Below are 17,865 nucleotides of genomic sequence, written 5' to 3' on the forward strand. Positions count from 1 at the left end.
CTATGGGCTGGCTCTGACTCTGACACCTTGGACGAAGACGCAGACCTCTCTATTGCTATCACAACGCAAGTTATTCAAGTGATTTGGTAAACATTTGACAAACATTGGATTCTGACCCAACTCACACGATAAACTTAGACTTGCTGAAGCGAAAACTGACGCTGAATTCCCTCATCCTGTCAAGAAGCCTTGTGGCCGTAAATTCTTTGACAAACTCTTTCACAAAGGTGGTCAGCAGGAGGGACAACATGAAGGACATCATGGCCATCATATGCACGGTACGTGCGTTCTCACCCGGATGTCCTGGATCGTCCAACTCACATTCGCTTCGGTTTGTGTAGGCCCTCCTTCTGCTCTCCACGTCGCTGCCTTCGCAGCCGGAGTCGTCTTCCATGTAGCGGTTATCATTGGTATCTGGGAATGCTGTCTACGTAAATGCACGATGAAGAAGTGCAGTGCCTTCAAGTGCTGCAAGAAAAGCTGCAAGAATGAATCCAACGCTAAAGAAGTAGAAGCTGCCAAGGATGTCGCGGAAGAGGAACAAAGCCTCTTGCCTACTTATGAAGCTTGATTCTAGTCTGTCGCTGCTTGTTGTCTTGTATTTACTGTCTCTATTTCTTTTCCTTTTCAATATACTAAATTACCAAATTACATTATTTATCGTTGACGCTTGACTTTGTGATCTATATACAAGCCATATTCATCTATGAAGATCAATTTCAAATTCTCCGAAAGACTCGATAGTAGTAGCGAGAATTTTGTAACGGTAAAGGATAGCTTAGACCGGCTGGCAATCTATACCAGCATGACTCTTCCTTTGCTACAATCTCGAGGCCGTCTAGCATATCCAAGAACTGATAAGCCATGTATTCTCGTTTCTCTCCTGTTGTCCCTCCCACTGCATGCGACGAGAAGCTACCTGCGCTATCTATAATGACCCAAATAGACAAGGGTCTCATTGCTCTCACTATTCTACCTACGAGCCTCACAAATCCAGGTTTGTCTGCTTGAAGGAGTTCGTTCAAAATGAAGAAAGTGGTTATGATATTTGATCGGCTCACGTATTTCGTGATATACTCGTCAATAGCTGGATTGGCTACTGCCACGTCATTTACACTAAACTGGATGTCGATGCATGGTTCGACAACCGGCCATGTAAGTTTGATTGCCTTCTTCAGCTCAGATATTGGTTGCGAGTAGTCGGCCATGTCCTGAATGTGAATCAACGCTGGTTGGGTATTATTGGTTGTGGGCTCTATTAGTGGTGATGTTGGTAGCGATGGGAGCAAAGCCGCGATTATTCCTACAAGTTCAGCTCCAGTGCCAGCTCCTAGGCAGAATACCTCTCCATTATCCAACAAGGATGTTATCAGTTCTGGTTGCTTCTTGAACAGGTCGTAAAACCTGCAATAATACTGTTAGCCAGACGACTTGCCCATAGGAAAAACAGAATGCTATCACTTACAATAAAGCTCTATGAGGAGCATAAGATGCGCTATACACATTCAACAAAGTTGGATCAGTGAATATTTCGAGGTATTCACGGTTGAAGAAGTGTGCTTTTATGGATTTCAGTTTCGTATCAAACTCGGGATCGTTTAGATATGACTTGAATGCTTCACTAAATATGTCCAGTATCCGTTGCTCTGCGCTCTCTCTAGCAATAGCAGCTCTATTGATGCCCTTGGTTTTTGATTTTAGCACATGCTGGTCAACAGACTTGGCGTTTTGAGCTTTACTAGGAGCAGATGGCCTCTTTACATGCGTCTGAGACATTATATGCCCACGCGGTTAACGTCAAACCGCTGCAAGCTGGAGCTTTGGTTGTCGTGATCTAGAACGGAAAAAAAGATGAAGTTGGTGAAAATGGGCTCGGACTAATGGACTTGGCAACGAGATTCAATAACTTTTGAGATGATACCTTTATATTCGTCCCTGCGGTGCTTCGTATTGCTAGATGAAAGTCTTGTTCGTTTGCATACACAATTCGTTTCGTGATTTCAATTTGCGAGAAATTTGGACATATCCGGGCACAGACCACCACTGCCAACGCGTAATATGCTATGACAGCCAGTCCATCACTTATCAACATGTCAGCGACCGTCGGGTTTCGTGGTCCCAGATCTCACTTTTTGAGTTTGGATTTTCGCAAACAGTATATAAAGAGTGACGCGAAGGAATCAAGTGCTGGCACAGTACAAGGATCCTGTCTTTGAATCGATATGAGTCGCAAATTTCATGTAATTTGTACTAGTTGTACTTTTTTGCTGGAATGTCACTCACTCCAAGCCTGTGTCATAGGTTAGACGCGATGCACCAAAATCTACTACGGATCCGTGGAGCTCTATACCAGAACGACTGGGTGAAATTACAGGTTGGCCGAATTGACTCTCTAAAGACCTGACTTGACGGTGTTTAGTGTTTCCCATGATTTCATGATATTTGTACTTAGACGCACACGTACATATCTTCCCGGAAAAGCTTTTTGCAGCTGTCCATCGCTTTTATGATCAACACTACTGGCCAATTCTGTACAAGGGGTCGCCGGTTGACTACCTGTTACAACATGGCAAGACCATTTGGTTGCCTCGACCGTCCTTAATCAATGAGCCGGTTTAGTAACCGCTGTACTTCCAATTATAGGATTCAAGAGACAAGTTGTTATGGTGTACTCTCATAAACCTGGTATATCGGATTCGCTGAACGAGTATTGTGCTGATGCGGCACGCTTTTGCAACTCCAAGCATGGTCCAGGCTCTTGTGTTGGTCTGTCAACGGTGCTTCCTGGAGAAGCAGGTGCTACCAAAGTATTGGAGAGGGCTTTTAGTCGACGAGAGATAACAGGCGTCAAACTTCATGCTCATGTTCAGGTGAGAAGGAACTTGCCCAGTTTGGTTGTTTGGTTTGGCTCTTGACACCATCATCCCCTCTTCCAATAGGTGGTGAGGCCAAACGATCCGAAATGTGACGAAATTTATGAAACTTGCATCAAACATGGTGAGGTGGTTTGGTCGTAGAGAAGTTTGAGTGTGCCTCTTCCATCGTACGCTAACATCGAATCTCACACGTGAAGGGAAGAGCATCCTCTTTCACGCTGGCCGTGCACCGAATTCCCCAGGACACGCACAGGATTCTGACGATCTGTGCAGCTATCGGTACATAGAGGATGTAATGAAACGGCACCCACAGCTGAGATTATGCATTCCGCATCTTGGCTCCGATGAAGAGAGCGAGTATTTTGCTCTGCTTCAACGATTCGAAAATCTGTACTTAGACACTGCTAATACTCATTCGGACTATTTGGGGCAACTGAATGATAGTGTGTCCATTCGGGAAACAATCCGAAGAGGGATCCTTGCTAGTTCAAATCAGAGTAAGAAGCACGATGCAGCTTGCCTCCTGTTTTCCTCTTGGATACTAACAGTGTCGTACTAGTTATGTACGGATCAGATTTCCCCAACATTCCACATACGCGTAAGCAACAGAATGGCTTAGTTGTTTCAATCGTGTCTGGCTAACCATTTCCTCAATTGGATAGTTTACACTGAAGTTCGAGCTTGGGATAAATACGACCTACCTCCCGACGTCCTGAACAAACTCCTGACAAAGAATGCCGAAACCTTCTACGGCTTTGAGGCGAGCACCCGCACGGTAGCTGTTTTGTAGTTCTAGTGTTTGTATCAGTGTTGAAAAATAAATTTAGACATTCAAATATTCTTCCAAGTGTTTGCTGCGACCTCCTGTTTTCGTCCATGTAACAGGGAAGAATGCCTATGTCAATCGTTTAGTCTGGACTTTGAAATTTCCAGGAAAGCATACGCGTACCTCGTCCATGTCTAAGCTTCCAAGTTTTTTATACCGGCCGAAAATGTAACCAGATGGCTCTGTACTGAAAGTCGAGTTTGAAGGTATCAGATGGAGGCCAATGCTCCTTCGAAAGTTGGGCGTGATGTTCTTGCCACTTCCATGCCACATGCCTAACAAACAGGCCAAAATTCAGATTCAAGGTTTAAAGGCCAATTTAAAAGGAGCACACACCTCCATGATGAAATGATAGGGACCCAGCTGGTAGTGTAACTTTGTGTAGGAGGGATGGTATTTGTTCCAATGACACACCATTCGCCAGTGCAGCTTTCTCCATGCTAGACCTGAAATCGTGATTTGGAGCGTGGAACTCTGAAGCGGCTAGCTCTACACGTTTCGTCCATTTATGACTTCCCTTTACATATTCCAGAGTTCCATTGTCCAAACCAACATCAGTTAATGCGACCCAACAAGTTATCAATGGAAATCGTCTAATTTTGATGAAATGCATTAGACAGGATCAATGAAGATGAGAGAGTTTCTACTTGCATGTATTGATCATCTACATGGTATGCTATTTCTTTGCCTGGCGTTCCGGCACTCGCGCCTGGTTTCAGCCATATCGAGTCGCTGCCAATCCTAGAAAAATTACAAGAATTGGTATTCCAAACTTCTAAACTAGACAAAAAATCTCACCTTGTTCCGTCCCATTTCATAAGAGTACTGGCGAACTTCCCAATTGCTTCGTTCAGGACCAGCTTGGCGATTGTTCTGTTTGATCTGCAACGTTTGAAGGTAAGCGAGCGATCTAGCACCAATGAATCTACTCTATCAGGCACATACTTCCACCCATTACATATCTCACGAGTCACATAAGGCAAGGTCATCCCTTCTCGATAATACCATTCATCAGGGTAGTCAGCGGTTTCAAATTCACCCAAAAAGCACTAGTTCACGAAAGATTAGCTTCATTTTGCTATTGGGCAACCCTCTCCATGCCAAAACCTTGTCTACAGCTCCATTCACGTTTTGACAAAATGTTGAATCAAACACATTTTGTACAGTAACGAATCCATTCTTTTCAAACTGATGCACTTGTTCCATTGTTGGGAGACCACTAGATCCAAAATTTGCCTGTGGAAGTGTTCCAATTGTATTATACGATTGGAATCTTGTAACCCAGCCCTTGGTGGCAGCAGCAGAGGCGAACCCCAAGACTCTAAAGCCAGCTTGAGATCTGCTACATACGTGACGTTGCATGTGGTCTTGCTGCGGACAAGTACCAGGACTGATGTAGGTGAAACAGTTTTGAAGAATAGTGGATTGACGCAATTTATTTTTATGGCGAACATTATTATTTTCAGAATAGACCGTGTACTGTACCCGTTTCTGGGTCGAGATCAACGTCGTAAAAGCATGGGCGCTATGGTTCGGTAGGTCGTTAGTCCAAATCGCCTGTTCCATGATGCAACCTTATTAAACGACAACTTACTGTTGGGAGTCCTGGCATAGTACTCATCGTTCCGAGTAATGGATACAGGAAACCAGCACCAACACTGGCACGAATATCACGTACTGGAACGACAAATCCAGTGGGGACGCCTTTCAACTTTGGGTCATGCGAGAGAGATAAGTGGGTTTTGGCCATACAAATTGGTAGACCAGAGAATCCCTGAGCTGTATACATATCGATCTTACGTCGTGCTTCTTCTAGTATTTCAATATCGGCTGCCCCATACATTTCTCGAGCAATTGTTCGGATCTTGTCTTCTATGGGCAAGTTCAGGTCATACAGGAATCGGAAGTTATCCTGAGCCTTATGACCATCACATGCTTCGACCAGCTTGTTTGCCAAATCGACCGCACCAGCACCACCTAATGCCCAATGAGCACATAAGCAAGCAGCGAAAGCACCAGCTTTAATTGCTTCAGATTGAATCAACTCCCACTCTGCTGGAGTATCAGAACTGAATTGATTGATGGCTACTAAGACTGGTACTCCAAACTTGCGAGCATTTTGAATATGTTTCACCATGTTTCCACATCCAGCTTGCAACAATGGCAGATTCTCTTTGGAATATTCTTCAGGTAATGGTTTGCCTGGTACAACCTATGCCAAAGCTAGCTGTTAGAGTCACTGCAATTGTAATGATGGCAAGAAGAGAACAGCAACGATCTTACATCAGGTCCACCTCCATGCATCTTGAGAGCCTTGACAGTAGCAACAAGAACTACTGCGTTCGGAACCAGTCCAGAATATCGACACTTGATATCAAAGAACTTTTCCATACCAATATCAGCACCAAAGCCTGCTTCAGTAACTACAAATCCAGGCTTGTCTTCTATATTATCTTCGGTACCAGCCAACTTCAAAGCGATACGATCTGCCAATATAGACGAATTCCCATGAGCAATATTGGCAAATGGTCCAGCATGCACAAATACGGGTGTTCCCTGATAAGTAAAGAAACCACCTGAGCTGCAGAACAATCGTGACGACAATTAGTGAAGACATCCCCACACATACCTCTAACGTTTGCATCAAGTTTGGCTTGATGGCATCCTTCATCAACACCGTCAAGGCACCTCCAATACCAATATCATCTGCAGTCACGGGATCACCAGCTCGAGAGCTAGCAACAACCATTCGACCCAGACGTTCTCGCATATCAGCCACACTAGTCGTCAATGCCAAAACAGCCATAACCTCACTAGCAACTGCTATATCATATCCAGTCTCACGTTCATGGCCCTTTTCTTCTTTGCCTCGACCAATCTCGATACGACGAAGGAAACGGTCATTTACATCGACTACGCGTTGCCAAGTGATTGTGGATGGATCTATATCCAATCTGGCCCAGCGACCTCGTTCTTCAGGAGTCAAATCATCTGGGTTGGTTTTCTCAATGCCCAACTTGGCCAGTCTCTTCAACATGACTGGAGCGAATTTTCTAACGCCTCTCTTGGCTGGACACAATCGATTGAATAAAGCCTAATGTGACAGAAGCAAAATTGGATTCAAACCAAGAATTTTCTAGTGTGGGAAAAAATCTGAGAACTGCCTCACTGACCTCATTTGACTGCGTCTTTTCGTGGAACATGCGTGCGTCAATGGCTGCAGCTAGCAGGTTATTGGCAGCTGCAACAGCATGAATGTCACCAGTCAGATGCAAATTGAATTCGTCCATAGGAATGATTTGGGAGTAACCACCACCAGCTGCACCACCTTTGATACCAAAAGTGGGGCCTTGCGATGGTTGACGTACACAAGCAAAGGCAGTTCGTTTCAAATGAGCACCAAGGGCTTGACACAAGCCTACGGTTGTTGTAGACTTTCCTTCACCCAGTGGTGTTGGGGTAATTCCAGCGACTACTACATAATTTCCATCTCGACGGTGACTCAAACGCTGTAATACAGACAGTCCAACCTTAGCTTTGCTTTGACCATAGAGCTCATACTGGTTTGGAGGGTTTGGATGATATTAGATGTGTTGACAATATGCATTCCTTCTGAAACCACAAGAATGACACATACTTCACTTTCAAAAAGACCTAGCTCTTCAGCGACTCGTTTAATAGGTTTTGGAGTTTGAGCAGATGCAATTTCGATATCACTAAAAACCGAAACTTCATCAATATCAATACAATTTACTACAATGAAAAGGCGCATACCTTGGTACGGGTACCTTGAGATCGAGTGATAGATACTCCATAGGAGATTTGAAGCCTTGTACAAAGCGCTGAGCACTCAAAAACGTGTTTTCTAGTAGCATGGCGACGGTCATAGGTCCAACACCTCCAGGTACAGGAGTGATGGCTGATGCTACAGCTGAAGCTGTACTAAATTCAACGTCACCGACCCATTTGATACCGCTCTTTTTGGTTGAGTCTGGAACAGCATTGGTGCCAACATCAATGACTATGGCACCTGGTTTAATCCATGATCCTTGAATCAGATTGGCCTTGCCTACTGCTGCTACTAGAATGTCGGCAGTTTTGACGATTTCTTCCAGGTTTTCTGTTTTTGAATGACAGAGAGTGACGGTGGCGTTTTCGGCTTGTAGCATATGTGCAATTGGCATTCCCTACACGATAAGTTTGGGTTTGGTCATGATTTCATGAAACTAAAGCCACACTGCGAATCGTGTAGCTTACCACAATGTTGCTTCGACCCACAACCACTGCTCGTTTTCCAGATATTTTTACGCCAGTACTCTCAATAAGCTTCATAATACCCTTGGGCGTACAAGGACGAAACAGCGGCTCGGTTTCACGTTTTGCGAGTTGACCAATGTTTGCAGAATGAAGACTAGATGACGCGATAAATGGTAAGGACAGGGCCAAAAAAAGGGCTGCAGCTGACACTTCATACCCATCGACGTCCTTTCTAGGATCTATGGCCTCCATGACAATTCTTTCTTCAGCGCCAGTTGTACATTGTATAGGAGACTGTACAATGACACCGTGTACCGTTGGGTCTTGATTGAAGGAGTGAATCAACGACAAGAGCTAAACCAAGAAAAAGGTCAGACCATTTCACGTCACAAAGCGTCCAAGTCGGCGATATGAATTTTCCTTCAATACCTCTGATTGTGTAACTGTTTCTGGCAAGCTCCTATGCGTGAATTTCATGCCACACTACAACAAGCTCTTAATAAATATTTATTGACGTTGCAACACAAACTGCAAAATCACTCCACGAACAAACCTTGCTGGCAGCCTGATTCTTCATCCTCACGTAGATGCTCGAATCTTCACGAGCACCGACCTGTATAACGACAAGATGAGGCTTGTAGCCGTGGTGCTTTAGTCCCATTTCTTCGACTTCTATTTGAAGCCCTTCCCGAAGAGCACTGTAATAAGTGGATAACACAATTAGCATACTGAAAGCGCCTACGTAACAGAATATGAAATAAAATTGGATTCTCCTCCACCAGTACTAAATTGTCTATCAATGACACACTTACTCTGCGATGACTTTGCCATCAATTATTGTGGCTTTAGTCATGTTGTGGGTCTTTACAGCGATTCCTTGTACGTCAGCAAAATCAAAAAGAGCTCGTAATGCTGAAACTTCGAGAGCTTCGACTGTCCGTGGTGCTTGGATTCCTCGTGTTTGATGTTGTACTTTGACGATTTGGGGTGCAAGATGCAAACGACTAGTACGTGTATAAGCCGATGATGGAAACTTGGTGCAGCGTAACGCAACTACTATCCTGCAGTTAAGGCTTGCAGGAACGAGCTTCATAAAAATTGAGCGTTCCGAGTTGAAACTCCGCACATATATAAACACACATCGCGTCGAATATTGACATAGCATTCAATATATTACTCATGATATCTTGATCACCGTAAATTATACTTGTTCAAATATTGTAGTGTCGATAATGAGAAGGCTTCTGCAGATGTTTCATCAGACACGTTCGCGACGTGTTTCTCCATACTAGAGTCATTGGAAGCATTGAAAAACAGTCCAGCACAGTCGTCACTATCACTACTACCTTCCTTGGATTCATCCTCCTTTGGCGGCACAAAAATGAAACTCTGTTCAGGGTTCTTGGCTAGTCGTGCGATAATCTCTACAGGTCCTTCGTCTCGCAGCTCTTCTGTTTTATCGGTGGCTACTCCTGTTGCTATTGGCGACAGATCCAACGAGTTTGGTTCGTCGTCATGTATATCGATTCTCGACAAACTGCCTTCCCAACCCTTCTTGACACCAGTCCCCTCTTTGATGATGCTACTGGTTTCTTTTATACCACTTGCATACGCGATGCCATCATCTGCAGCATGGTCCAAACCGACCATTCCACCGAGTGACGGTAGCTCATCTGGCTCGATAGGTGAATACTTGAAGAGGGGATGGTAGTTACTCCCAGTATCTGTAGCGACTTCATATTCGTGTTGCTGGCGTATATCTCTATTTAATACGGAAGCATCAGCTAATGACAAGGATGGCATGGATTTTTCTGGCTTTTTATCTTCGAGTGGAGTATCTTCAATCCAAGACGTATTTGTGGCTACAGAGCACCTTCTAATCTCGGTAGCTATAAATGTGGTATTGGTAGCTACTGACTTGGTGCGTATTTCATTCGTGTCATTCGCTACTAGTTCCGGTTTATTACCGTCAACACCTTCTGTCTGTGGTGCACCTAACAATACAGTCTGACACGATGTTGATACTTGTTGAGGGGATTTCCTTATTACTACGGGTAGAGTCGTGCAATCTGCTGTGTTGTTGGTTGGTGGTGGTATTGATGATGACGTATTTATAGGATTTGACATGTATGGGACAAAGGGCGGCGATGGCATTTGTGCAATAGAAGCACTTCCAACAAACTGAGCTCGCAGTGTATCTATTTGATGTTGTAGCAACGACATCCAGAGGTGCTGCTGCTGCTGGAGGAGCATGTAACCTGAGTCCATAGGTGCTGTTGTCGATACACTGCCAGAGCTTGTCGACTCCACTATACCATCATTTTTGGAGTGCTCGGGCACCGATATTGGTTCCGGTGTTGGCGGTATGAGTGTCTTGGTTGAGTCGTCGAGGGGTAAAGCATTAGATTCCGATGGCCCCACGTTCTCTGGTACTGCGACTGGTTCATTCATCTTATCCGTTGCTTCTGGCAATGAGTCTCCGGCATTTATTACAGGCTCGGGGTCAGATATGTCCAGTTTTCTAAGAATGCAACGTTTGAGACTATCATCTGCAATTAAAATTGGACTTGACACAAGCTCACATTTTATAAAACTTTTCAATGGAAGATCGCCATGAGTCGTCCGTCATCGGTACCTCTTTGACATCCATCGAACATGCAACAGTATTGTCGCTTTCGAATGAGATACAGGCGCGACCATTGAACATACAAGACTGTTCTTCTCTGAATTCGACATGGCACTCGTAAAAGGTCGTGGAAGCAGCTTCTTCATGTCCATCACTGGGAAACACCGCTACTAGGATGGATGATATTGACATTCGTCCAAGTCGGTTATTGCTATATTGGGCAAACTTGGTACAAGCCAAATAGACACGGGGATCTTTGATGGTGATGACGTTCTTGATCCATATTCCTGCTAATGGTAATTCAGTCTTCATGGGATCTGATGATACGATGGGTAATATCATGCGAGCATTGTCGATAGTTATATAGCCCATGCGGAAGGGCTCTGAAGAATCTTGTCTCTTAACCAAATCAGAAGTAAGAGTTCCTGGCACCAAACGCAAAGGCGCAATCGGAATGTATCTTATAGTAACTGCAGGGCAAACTTGTTTGTCTAAAATTACCGAAAATCGGAGTTGTTAGGACAAACGAGAGAGAATACGCAATGCAGAGCAGAGCAATTTACATTCGAGCGTCAATTCATCGTCAACCATAGTGGAAACGACGAAACAGGGCATTCCTTTGCTAAGATCTACATCTCCAGAGTCATCCGAAGTAAACCAATTGTATCCTTCCTAAAAACAAAGGCGATTATTATTCAAGGCTATCAAAGTTATATTGGCACGGCTGCTTCTTCTTTGTGAATAGCGAGCGACGGATTAAATGAAACAGTGTCCCTTCTAGAACGTGCCTGTAACAGAGTTTCGTCTACATTATCCAAAGAAGTCACTCGAATTGCGACATCTCCTTTTATTACCACGGTAGGACCTCCTTCTAATCGGCCGGGATCAAACCTGTCAGCAATGATTCCTCCTCTGTCAGGCAAGTTTCTGCCGAGTAGAAAACCTTTTGAAGCATGTCGTTTCAGGTAGGCCGCCAAAGCTTTTGCAGCAGGCATATGTAGTCTAACTTGCTTTGGTATTAGATGATGAGGAGCTACAATTTGAGGAGTTGCCGTTGGTGTTGAATCCCATAGTATGTATTTTGCAGCCGCAGGTGGGATATACGTGTAAGTCGAGTGAGTCGACTTCCTTGTGAGAGCGACTGCTGGTTTTGATGCAGGAGGCATTGCCACGGGTGGTTGGGATTGATGACTGGTTGTTGATGATGGTTGTGGTAGATCTTGATGTTGGAGTGGGTCGTTCCATTGGTGATCTGTATTGGGTCTTGGTCTATCGGATACTCTAACTCGCCCGTTTGGGAGCCTTTCGACGTTCAAGTCATTGAGACGAAAATCTCTTGCGAGATTGTTAATGTCGGTGGTTTGAGGGAATGGGCGCGGAATTCTAGTCCTAGGGAGCATTCTTCTAGTGTTATGTAAATAAAGAAATGATAAGTTACTCGCGAACGGGGGTTTCACGGCTAACTGTACGATTAAACGCCATGGATCAAGAGAAGCACTTACAAGGAATTTCTTGACGGTTTTGGCTCTTGTTCACAATTTATCTGACACAAGATCAATGTACTGCGATCGTGAGATTAGATTGATTCTTTGGCTCTCTCTCTCTCTCTTTTCACAAGGCGAAGTCAAAGTCACCAACCGGACAGTCAACACAATCACACTGAACAGCGACATACCCTAGTAGCTGGCCTAGTAGGACATTCTAACTTGTTTTTATTTCTCATTGTCGAGCATCACATCTATCAATGGCAGAAGTCCACATCATTGGCACATTGCAATCAGCCAGTGGATTCCCAGCACCTGAATTAACTTGCAAATGGAGCATTGTCGCAGGCGACGGATGGAGGCTACTGGAAGGCGACGATTCCGGCCAGACTCAAGTGGATATACCATCTGTACGTCTCCAAACTGCTCAAATCCATCAAGATCAACTTGAATCAACAAAAATCCCTCATTTCATCTAGGATCGCAAAACGACTGTATGGAGTCACCCTATCGGTAGATCCATTCGACCAACGTATTAGACAACCACATATCTAATGCCATACCAAATGTAGATGTCCACTATGCTACAAAGACGATACAGGGTTGGCCAAAGTTACACTTTCAAGTATTTCGGCAAGACCCAACTGGACGGAATGAATTATGTAGGAACTACCTACTCCAACCACTTGATTGTGACTTCCTAACAATCTTCATCTAGACGGATATGGATTTGTGCATGTACCAACGTCACCAGGAATGCATGAGCTGGAGGTTCAAACGTGGAGACCTCTAGGAACCATGTCGGAGCAGATCTGGTGTAAGGGCTCTGTAGATTTGGCTGCAACTATATCTGTAACTGATTTATTCACCTATTTTAGCATACTTTACTGGATCATCAACACACTTAAAGAACTTGCACGTGGTCTACACTCCAACAGACAGATTTCGTCTATCAACTGCCACTATGGGAAAAATACATCTAGAAATTGGTATAATTTTACGTAACTTTGATACATACGGTGTCGCTTTATAACTTTAATGAATTATCATTTTGGACATAAGCTGCTTCCGACGTGATGATTAGCCTTTGATCTTTGATCAATCTGCGAAACCACGAAATCGCGAACTGAATTTATTTACTAGAGGTGTTGCCGTATTCGGATTTCGTGATCTCGCCTTGACAAAATGTTCAAAAAAAATTCTTGCACAAAGCTCGTCGGGACTTCAAAAATAATCTTTCTCAGAATAGTCTACCTAAAATGGACGGAAGCAAGATTGTTGTAGGCATTCTAGGTGGTGGACAACTCGGCAGGTATGCTGATGCTCGTTATCGTCTCCTTCTTTGTGCTGTTGTTGATCGTGAAAGCTTGACAAATTGTCTCTCTTTTCAAGGATGACTGCAGAGGTTGCAAACCGTATGAACGTGACTGTCGCGGTCCTAGACGCTGCATTGTCTCCAGCTACTCTTATAGTCAGTCAGGCTCCACACGTCACGGGTGATTTTCGTGATGCTCCATCAATCTTAGAATTGGCAAAATCCTGCAATATCTTGACTGTAGAGATAGAACACGTAGACTGCGATGCTCTAGATGCTGCTGTCGCTCAAATAGGAGTGCCTGTACAGCCTACTCCGGCCACTATCAGGATCATTCAGGACAAGATGCTGCAAAAACAACACTTGGCAAAACACGGTATACCCATTGCTCCTTTCGTCGATATAGGTCTAGATGGTGGTGTAGAAGGTGTCAAAGCCGCTGGAGTGGAAGTCGGTTATCCATTCATGTTGAAATCACGTACTTTGGCTTATGACGGACGTGGTAATGCAGTTGTCAAGAGCCCAGAAGACATTCCTGCCGCTGTAAAGTCATTAGGTGGTGGTGCCTCTCAAGGACGAGCTCTGTATGCTGAAAAATGGGTACCCTTCACTCGTGAATTGGCTGTCATGGTTGCTCGTGGTTTGACAGGTGAAATCGCCAGTTATCCATGTGTAGAAACCGTACAACAAGATAGCATATGCCACCTAGTATGGGCACCTGCTCAAATAAATGGTCTTGTAGCGCAAAAGGCAAAGGAAATCGCAGAACAGACTATTGGTACTCTAGGAGGTGCCGGTATATATGGTGTCGAAATGTTTGAATTGCCATCAGGAGATATAGTCGTCAACGAAATCGCTCCACGACCACACAACTCTGGTCATTATACTCAAGATGCCAGTCACACTTCGCAATTCGAACAACATCTCCGTTGTATTCTCGGTTGGCCGTTAGGATCAACGGAGCTCAAAGTGCCAGCTGCTGCCATGATCAATATAATAGGTACAGGCTCTGGTGATGAAGGACTTAAGGAAACTCTACTACCATGTGCTGCTGCTTTGGGTGTACCCGGAGCTACAGTCCACTTTTATGGAAAGAAGGAATGTCGCAAAGGTCGTAAAATGGCCCACATCAATCTAGTCGGTGACTCGATGCCTCAAGTAGTAGATAGAGTACGAACCATACTACGAGCTGCAGCACCAGCCGTCAATGCTGATCCAGAACGACCAATCCAGATTCGACCAGATGTAGGTATTATAATGGGATCAGACTCTGATCTTCCAGTTATGAAACCTGCTGCTATGATACTTCAAGAATTCGGTGTGCCTTTTGAACTGACTATTGTTTCGGCTCATCGAACGCCACTTCGAATGGTCGACTATGCTTCTACAGCTGCTGAACGTGGATTACGAGTGATTATTGCGGGTGCTGGTGGTGCTGCTCACTTACCAGGAATGGTAGCTGCTCTTACACCATTGCCTGTGATTGGAGTACCCGTTGCTCAAAAGGTTTTAGATGGACAAGATGGTCTTCTGTCCATTGTCCAGATGCCGGTGAGCAATAGTAGCACAGCATTCGGTGTTGATTTAATGTATTCACATGCGCTGTACTCACATTTAGAGGGGAATACCTGTTGCTACGGTAGCTATTGGAAACTCTACAAATGCAGGATTATTGGCAGTCCGCATTCTTGGAGCTCATGCTCCAATATATCTTGAACGTATGGCAGCGTATATGAAGAAGCAAGAAGTCGAAGTCTTGGGTAAAGTCAAGACTATGGAGGCTGTGGGATGGGACAAGTACGAAGTCAAACACTCATAGACAGAGATTGATATAAAAACGAACCATGCGACTACAATAAAAACTTTCATTGCATAGAGGAGTATACATGTTTACATGGTCGTGTTCGGTTGTGAGTTGTAATCAAAACAATCACATGAAAGGAATCAATCCATATCAGAATCTTCCTTGATCAGACCTTTTTTGATCTTTTTCATGAGTCTTACTTCATTTTGAAGCTCGAGCCATTCACCTTCATCTACGACAGCTCTCTTCTTTCCCTTTGGTCCTGATGACTGCTGACTGGTATGCTGAGTAGTGGCAATACCACTCTCAATAACTGGAGTACTAGTAGCACGTGCAATAGCCTCACGTTTCTTGACTCGTTTTTCTCGTCTTTCTACTCTCATTTCTTTACGTGCTGTTTGTTGAGACCATGGTTTACTATTCCTGACATCGAATTGCACAGGCGGTGTGGCAGCAGCAGCAGAGGCTCGTTTGGCAGCGAGTTTGGCCAATCTGGCCTTTTCTCTGAGCTTGTCCTTGTAGTTTATAGAGTCCAACTAGAAGAGTGAGAGAATGGGATCAGCTGGGGTGTCTTGGTGTTATTTCCGATGCATACATACATCGATCTGCGCTGGCTTGAAATTTGAGGTATCCTTTTGAGCCAATTCAGGCATTTTCGGTAACTACCGAATGTTTCAAATGTTAGCCAACATAATACTGCTTATTAGACCGGTTACATATAACAAGGTCTCACCCTTAGCAAACCAAAAGCCGTTGCGAGGTCTGCAATATCCACTTTTCGAAACTGAAAGATGGCATTGGCATGATGCTCTTTGTAGGCTCGAATCCAACTGACAAATGCCGTTATGCTCTGAAACGGAGAAGTTTGATTGACAGGAGTACTCAGCAACGGTGTTTTCAGACTGTTTCTCACCTTGTCATAAATATCACGGTCGTGAGTATTGAGTTTTCTGAGCAATGTTGCAACTGACGCAGTAGTGTATGTTCTGGGCAATACACTAGAATCAAACTCTGAGGTGGGTATCTTCCGTATCCTCAGGAAATCTAGAATCACCAAGTTATGAGATTTGCGGACCAATTCAGCATAGCGATAACAATGTGTATTCACCTAGATATGCATCCTCCTCCTTTGTCAAGAAGGCTAGAGCGGCACCTTCTTTTCCTTGTCTGGCCGTTCTTCCACATCGATGAGCAAATGCTTTTGGATCTTGAGGTGGATCAAACTGAACGACCCAATCAATATCTGGGATATCCAAGCCTCTAGCAGCCACGTCTGTACATAAAAGCATACTTTGCGTAGTAATGGTGTTGAATTTAGCAAAGACGGCTTCTCGTCTTTTCGGATCCATCTTCCCATGCAGAGATACGATACTCCATGTCGATGCTAGCTCTGTCAGACTCGTGATTACTTTGTAAAAGTAGTCGACACAAGCAGTTGTAGCGAAATATATAATGAATTTCTTGTTTGGATTTGATGCCATTAAATTGAGCAGGATTGGGAGTTTTTCTTCGTATGTGGTGATCATATGATATATGTTTAGGCTAATAAATATAATTTTTAGCAAATTCTTATTGTACAGTGAAGTGATTACGTGATTCTAAGGAACATACGATTCTGGTGTTCTCTGATCCAAGTCCATCTTGGGCTGTTTGATGACAACGGATACAGGGTTTCTTAAGCCAGCTTTGACTAGCTCATTCACAGCATCAGTCATGGTTGCAGAGAATAGAGCAGTTCGTCTCTGTTTGGGTAGTCTCGATATGATGTATGTAATGGCTTGTTCAAAGCCCATATCCAACAATCTTGTTTAAAGAGAGTCCAATATCAGTTTCATGATCATGTTTAAGCGTGTCGTGCATAATTGCATTCATATCACACATACCTATCAGCTTCATCCAGCACAAGTATGCTCAGTTCCTTAAACAACAAGATGTTCTTTTGCATAATGTCTTCGAGTCTTCCAGGGGTGGCGACAAGGATGTGAGCACCACTGGTCTTGAGCTTTGCTACATCGTCTTCTACACTTGATCCTCCAACAAGCAAGACTGAAGTAGGGACACGTTTTCCTCCTTCAGTTGCTTGCAATGTTTGTATGAATGGGACTAGCACAGCATGAATCTGTTTAGCCAGCTCTCTATGGAAACGAATTCAGCTCATAATTCCTGATGTTGGAAGGTGAAGCGCTGGTTGGCAGCTCGTGGCATACCTTGTTGGGGACACGATAATAGCTCCGACCTGATGAGAGGTTAGCCAGGTTTCTCGTCGCAGTAGTATTTCTAGTACGGGAATTAGGAATGCCAACGTCTTTCCAGAACCAGTTACGGCCTAATGGAGCGAGAACATGGTTTTCTTAGTTGATGATTGAAGTTTTTGAGTGAATATTCATCATCGGTCGGTCACCTCTACGACGACGTCCTTGTGCTGTAAGAAGAGTGGAATGGATTTATCTTGTACTGGGGTCGTTTGATCAAACCCAAACTCCTGCAATGTGGTTAACCTAGTTTGCAAAAAAAGCTGAGTTTCTAGTTCGACTTAAGCTTGTACAGACAAGATCCAGAAGGACGTACGTTGTGCTCGATAGCTTTGGAGTCATTTGCTCCCATGTGCGAGTTGCCATGCCTGTTTTCTATTCAGGATCAAAACGAAGTGAATCACTATTTTCATATTGAAAACATT

The 17,865-nt window shown here is 44.1% G+C and overlaps 6 protein-coding genes across 6 annotated transcripts; 3 read left to right on the forward strand and 3 right to left on the reverse strand.

Moving 5' to 3' along the window:
- Window positions 1-719: 719 nt before the first annotated feature.
- Window positions 720-1,776, reverse strand: SmJEL517_g06052 (uncharacterized protein; the record flags this gene model as incomplete). Its single annotated transcript, XM_031171978.1, has 2 exons — window positions 720-1,404; window positions 1,466-1,776. 2 exons carry the CDS (start codon window positions 1,774-1,776, stop codon window positions 720-722), a joined length of 996 nt encoding a protein of 331 aa, XP_031022041.1.
- A 446-nt stretch (window positions 1,777-2,222) lies between these two features.
- Window positions 2,223-3,666, forward strand: SmJEL517_g06053 (uncharacterized protein; the record flags this gene model as incomplete). The annotated part of the gene is made up of 7 exons (XM_031171979.1): window positions 2,223-2,240; window positions 2,302-2,374; window positions 2,644-2,870; window positions 2,940-2,997; window positions 3,074-3,373; window positions 3,436-3,474; window positions 3,539-3,666. The coding sequence occupies 7 exons, from the start codon at window positions 2,223-2,225 to the stop codon at window positions 3,664-3,666; spliced, it is 843 nt and encodes a 280-aa protein (XP_031022042.1).
- Window positions 3,667-3,699: 33 nt separating this feature from the next.
- On the reverse strand, window positions 3,700-11,985 carry SmJEL517_g06054 (uncharacterized protein; the record flags this gene model as incomplete). Its single annotated transcript, XM_031171980.1, has 22 exons — window positions 3,700-3,771; window positions 3,826-3,977; window positions 4,039-4,219; window positions 4,350-4,443; window positions 4,501-4,584; window positions 4,648-4,751; window positions 4,810-5,073; window positions 5,183-5,227; window positions 5,297-5,914; window positions 5,986-6,258; window positions 6,332-6,796; window positions 6,876-7,262; window positions 7,340-7,418; window positions 7,477-7,889; window positions 7,960-8,113; window positions 8,177-8,313; window positions 8,513-8,657; window positions 8,772-9,020; window positions 9,155-10,480; window positions 10,542-11,076; window positions 11,149-11,257; window positions 11,353-11,985. 22 exons carry the CDS (start codon window positions 11,983-11,985, stop codon window positions 3,700-3,702), a joined length of 6,519 nt encoding a protein of 2,172 aa, XP_031022039.1.
- Window positions 11,986-12,329: 344 nt separating this feature from the next.
- On the forward strand, window positions 12,330-13,102 carry SmJEL517_g06055 (uncharacterized protein; the record flags this gene model as incomplete). The annotated part of the gene is made up of 5 exons (XM_031171981.1): window positions 12,330-12,479; window positions 12,549-12,582; window positions 12,642-12,731; window positions 12,788-12,886; window positions 12,948-13,102. 5 exons carry the CDS (start codon window positions 12,330-12,332, stop codon window positions 13,100-13,102), a joined length of 528 nt encoding a protein of 175 aa, XP_031022040.1.
- A 226-nt stretch (window positions 13,103-13,328) lies between these two features.
- On the forward strand, window positions 13,329-15,203 carry ADE2 (phosphoribosylaminoimidazole carboxylase; the record flags this gene model as incomplete). Its single annotated transcript, XM_031171982.1, has 3 exons — window positions 13,329-13,381; window positions 13,462-14,935; window positions 15,003-15,203. 3 exons carry the CDS (start codon window positions 13,329-13,331, stop codon window positions 15,201-15,203), a joined length of 1,728 nt encoding a protein of 575 aa, XP_031022037.1.
- A 125-nt stretch (window positions 15,204-15,328) lies between these two features.
- SmJEL517_g06057 (uncharacterized protein) lies at window positions 15,329-17,806 on the reverse strand (the record flags this gene model as incomplete). Its single annotated transcript, XM_031171983.1, has 10 exons — window positions 15,329-15,724; window positions 15,788-15,850; window positions 15,922-16,038; window positions 16,102-16,232; window positions 16,297-16,730; window positions 16,800-16,991; window positions 17,072-17,323; window positions 17,396-17,514; window positions 17,590-17,686; window positions 17,757-17,806. The coding sequence occupies 10 exons, from the start codon at window positions 17,804-17,806 to the stop codon at window positions 15,329-15,331; spliced, it is 1,851 nt and encodes a 616-aa protein (XP_031022038.1).
- Between the last annotated feature and the right edge of the window lie 59 nt (window positions 17,807-17,865).

Source organism: Synchytrium microbalum (assembly GCF_006535985.1).
Source record: "Synchytrium microbalum strain JEL517 chromosome Unknown SmJEL517_scf0073, whole genome shotgun sequence".
In the NCBI taxonomy this organism is placed as follows: Eukaryota; Fungi; Chytridiomycota; class Chytridiomycetes; order Synchytriales; family Synchytriaceae; genus Synchytrium; species Synchytrium microbalum.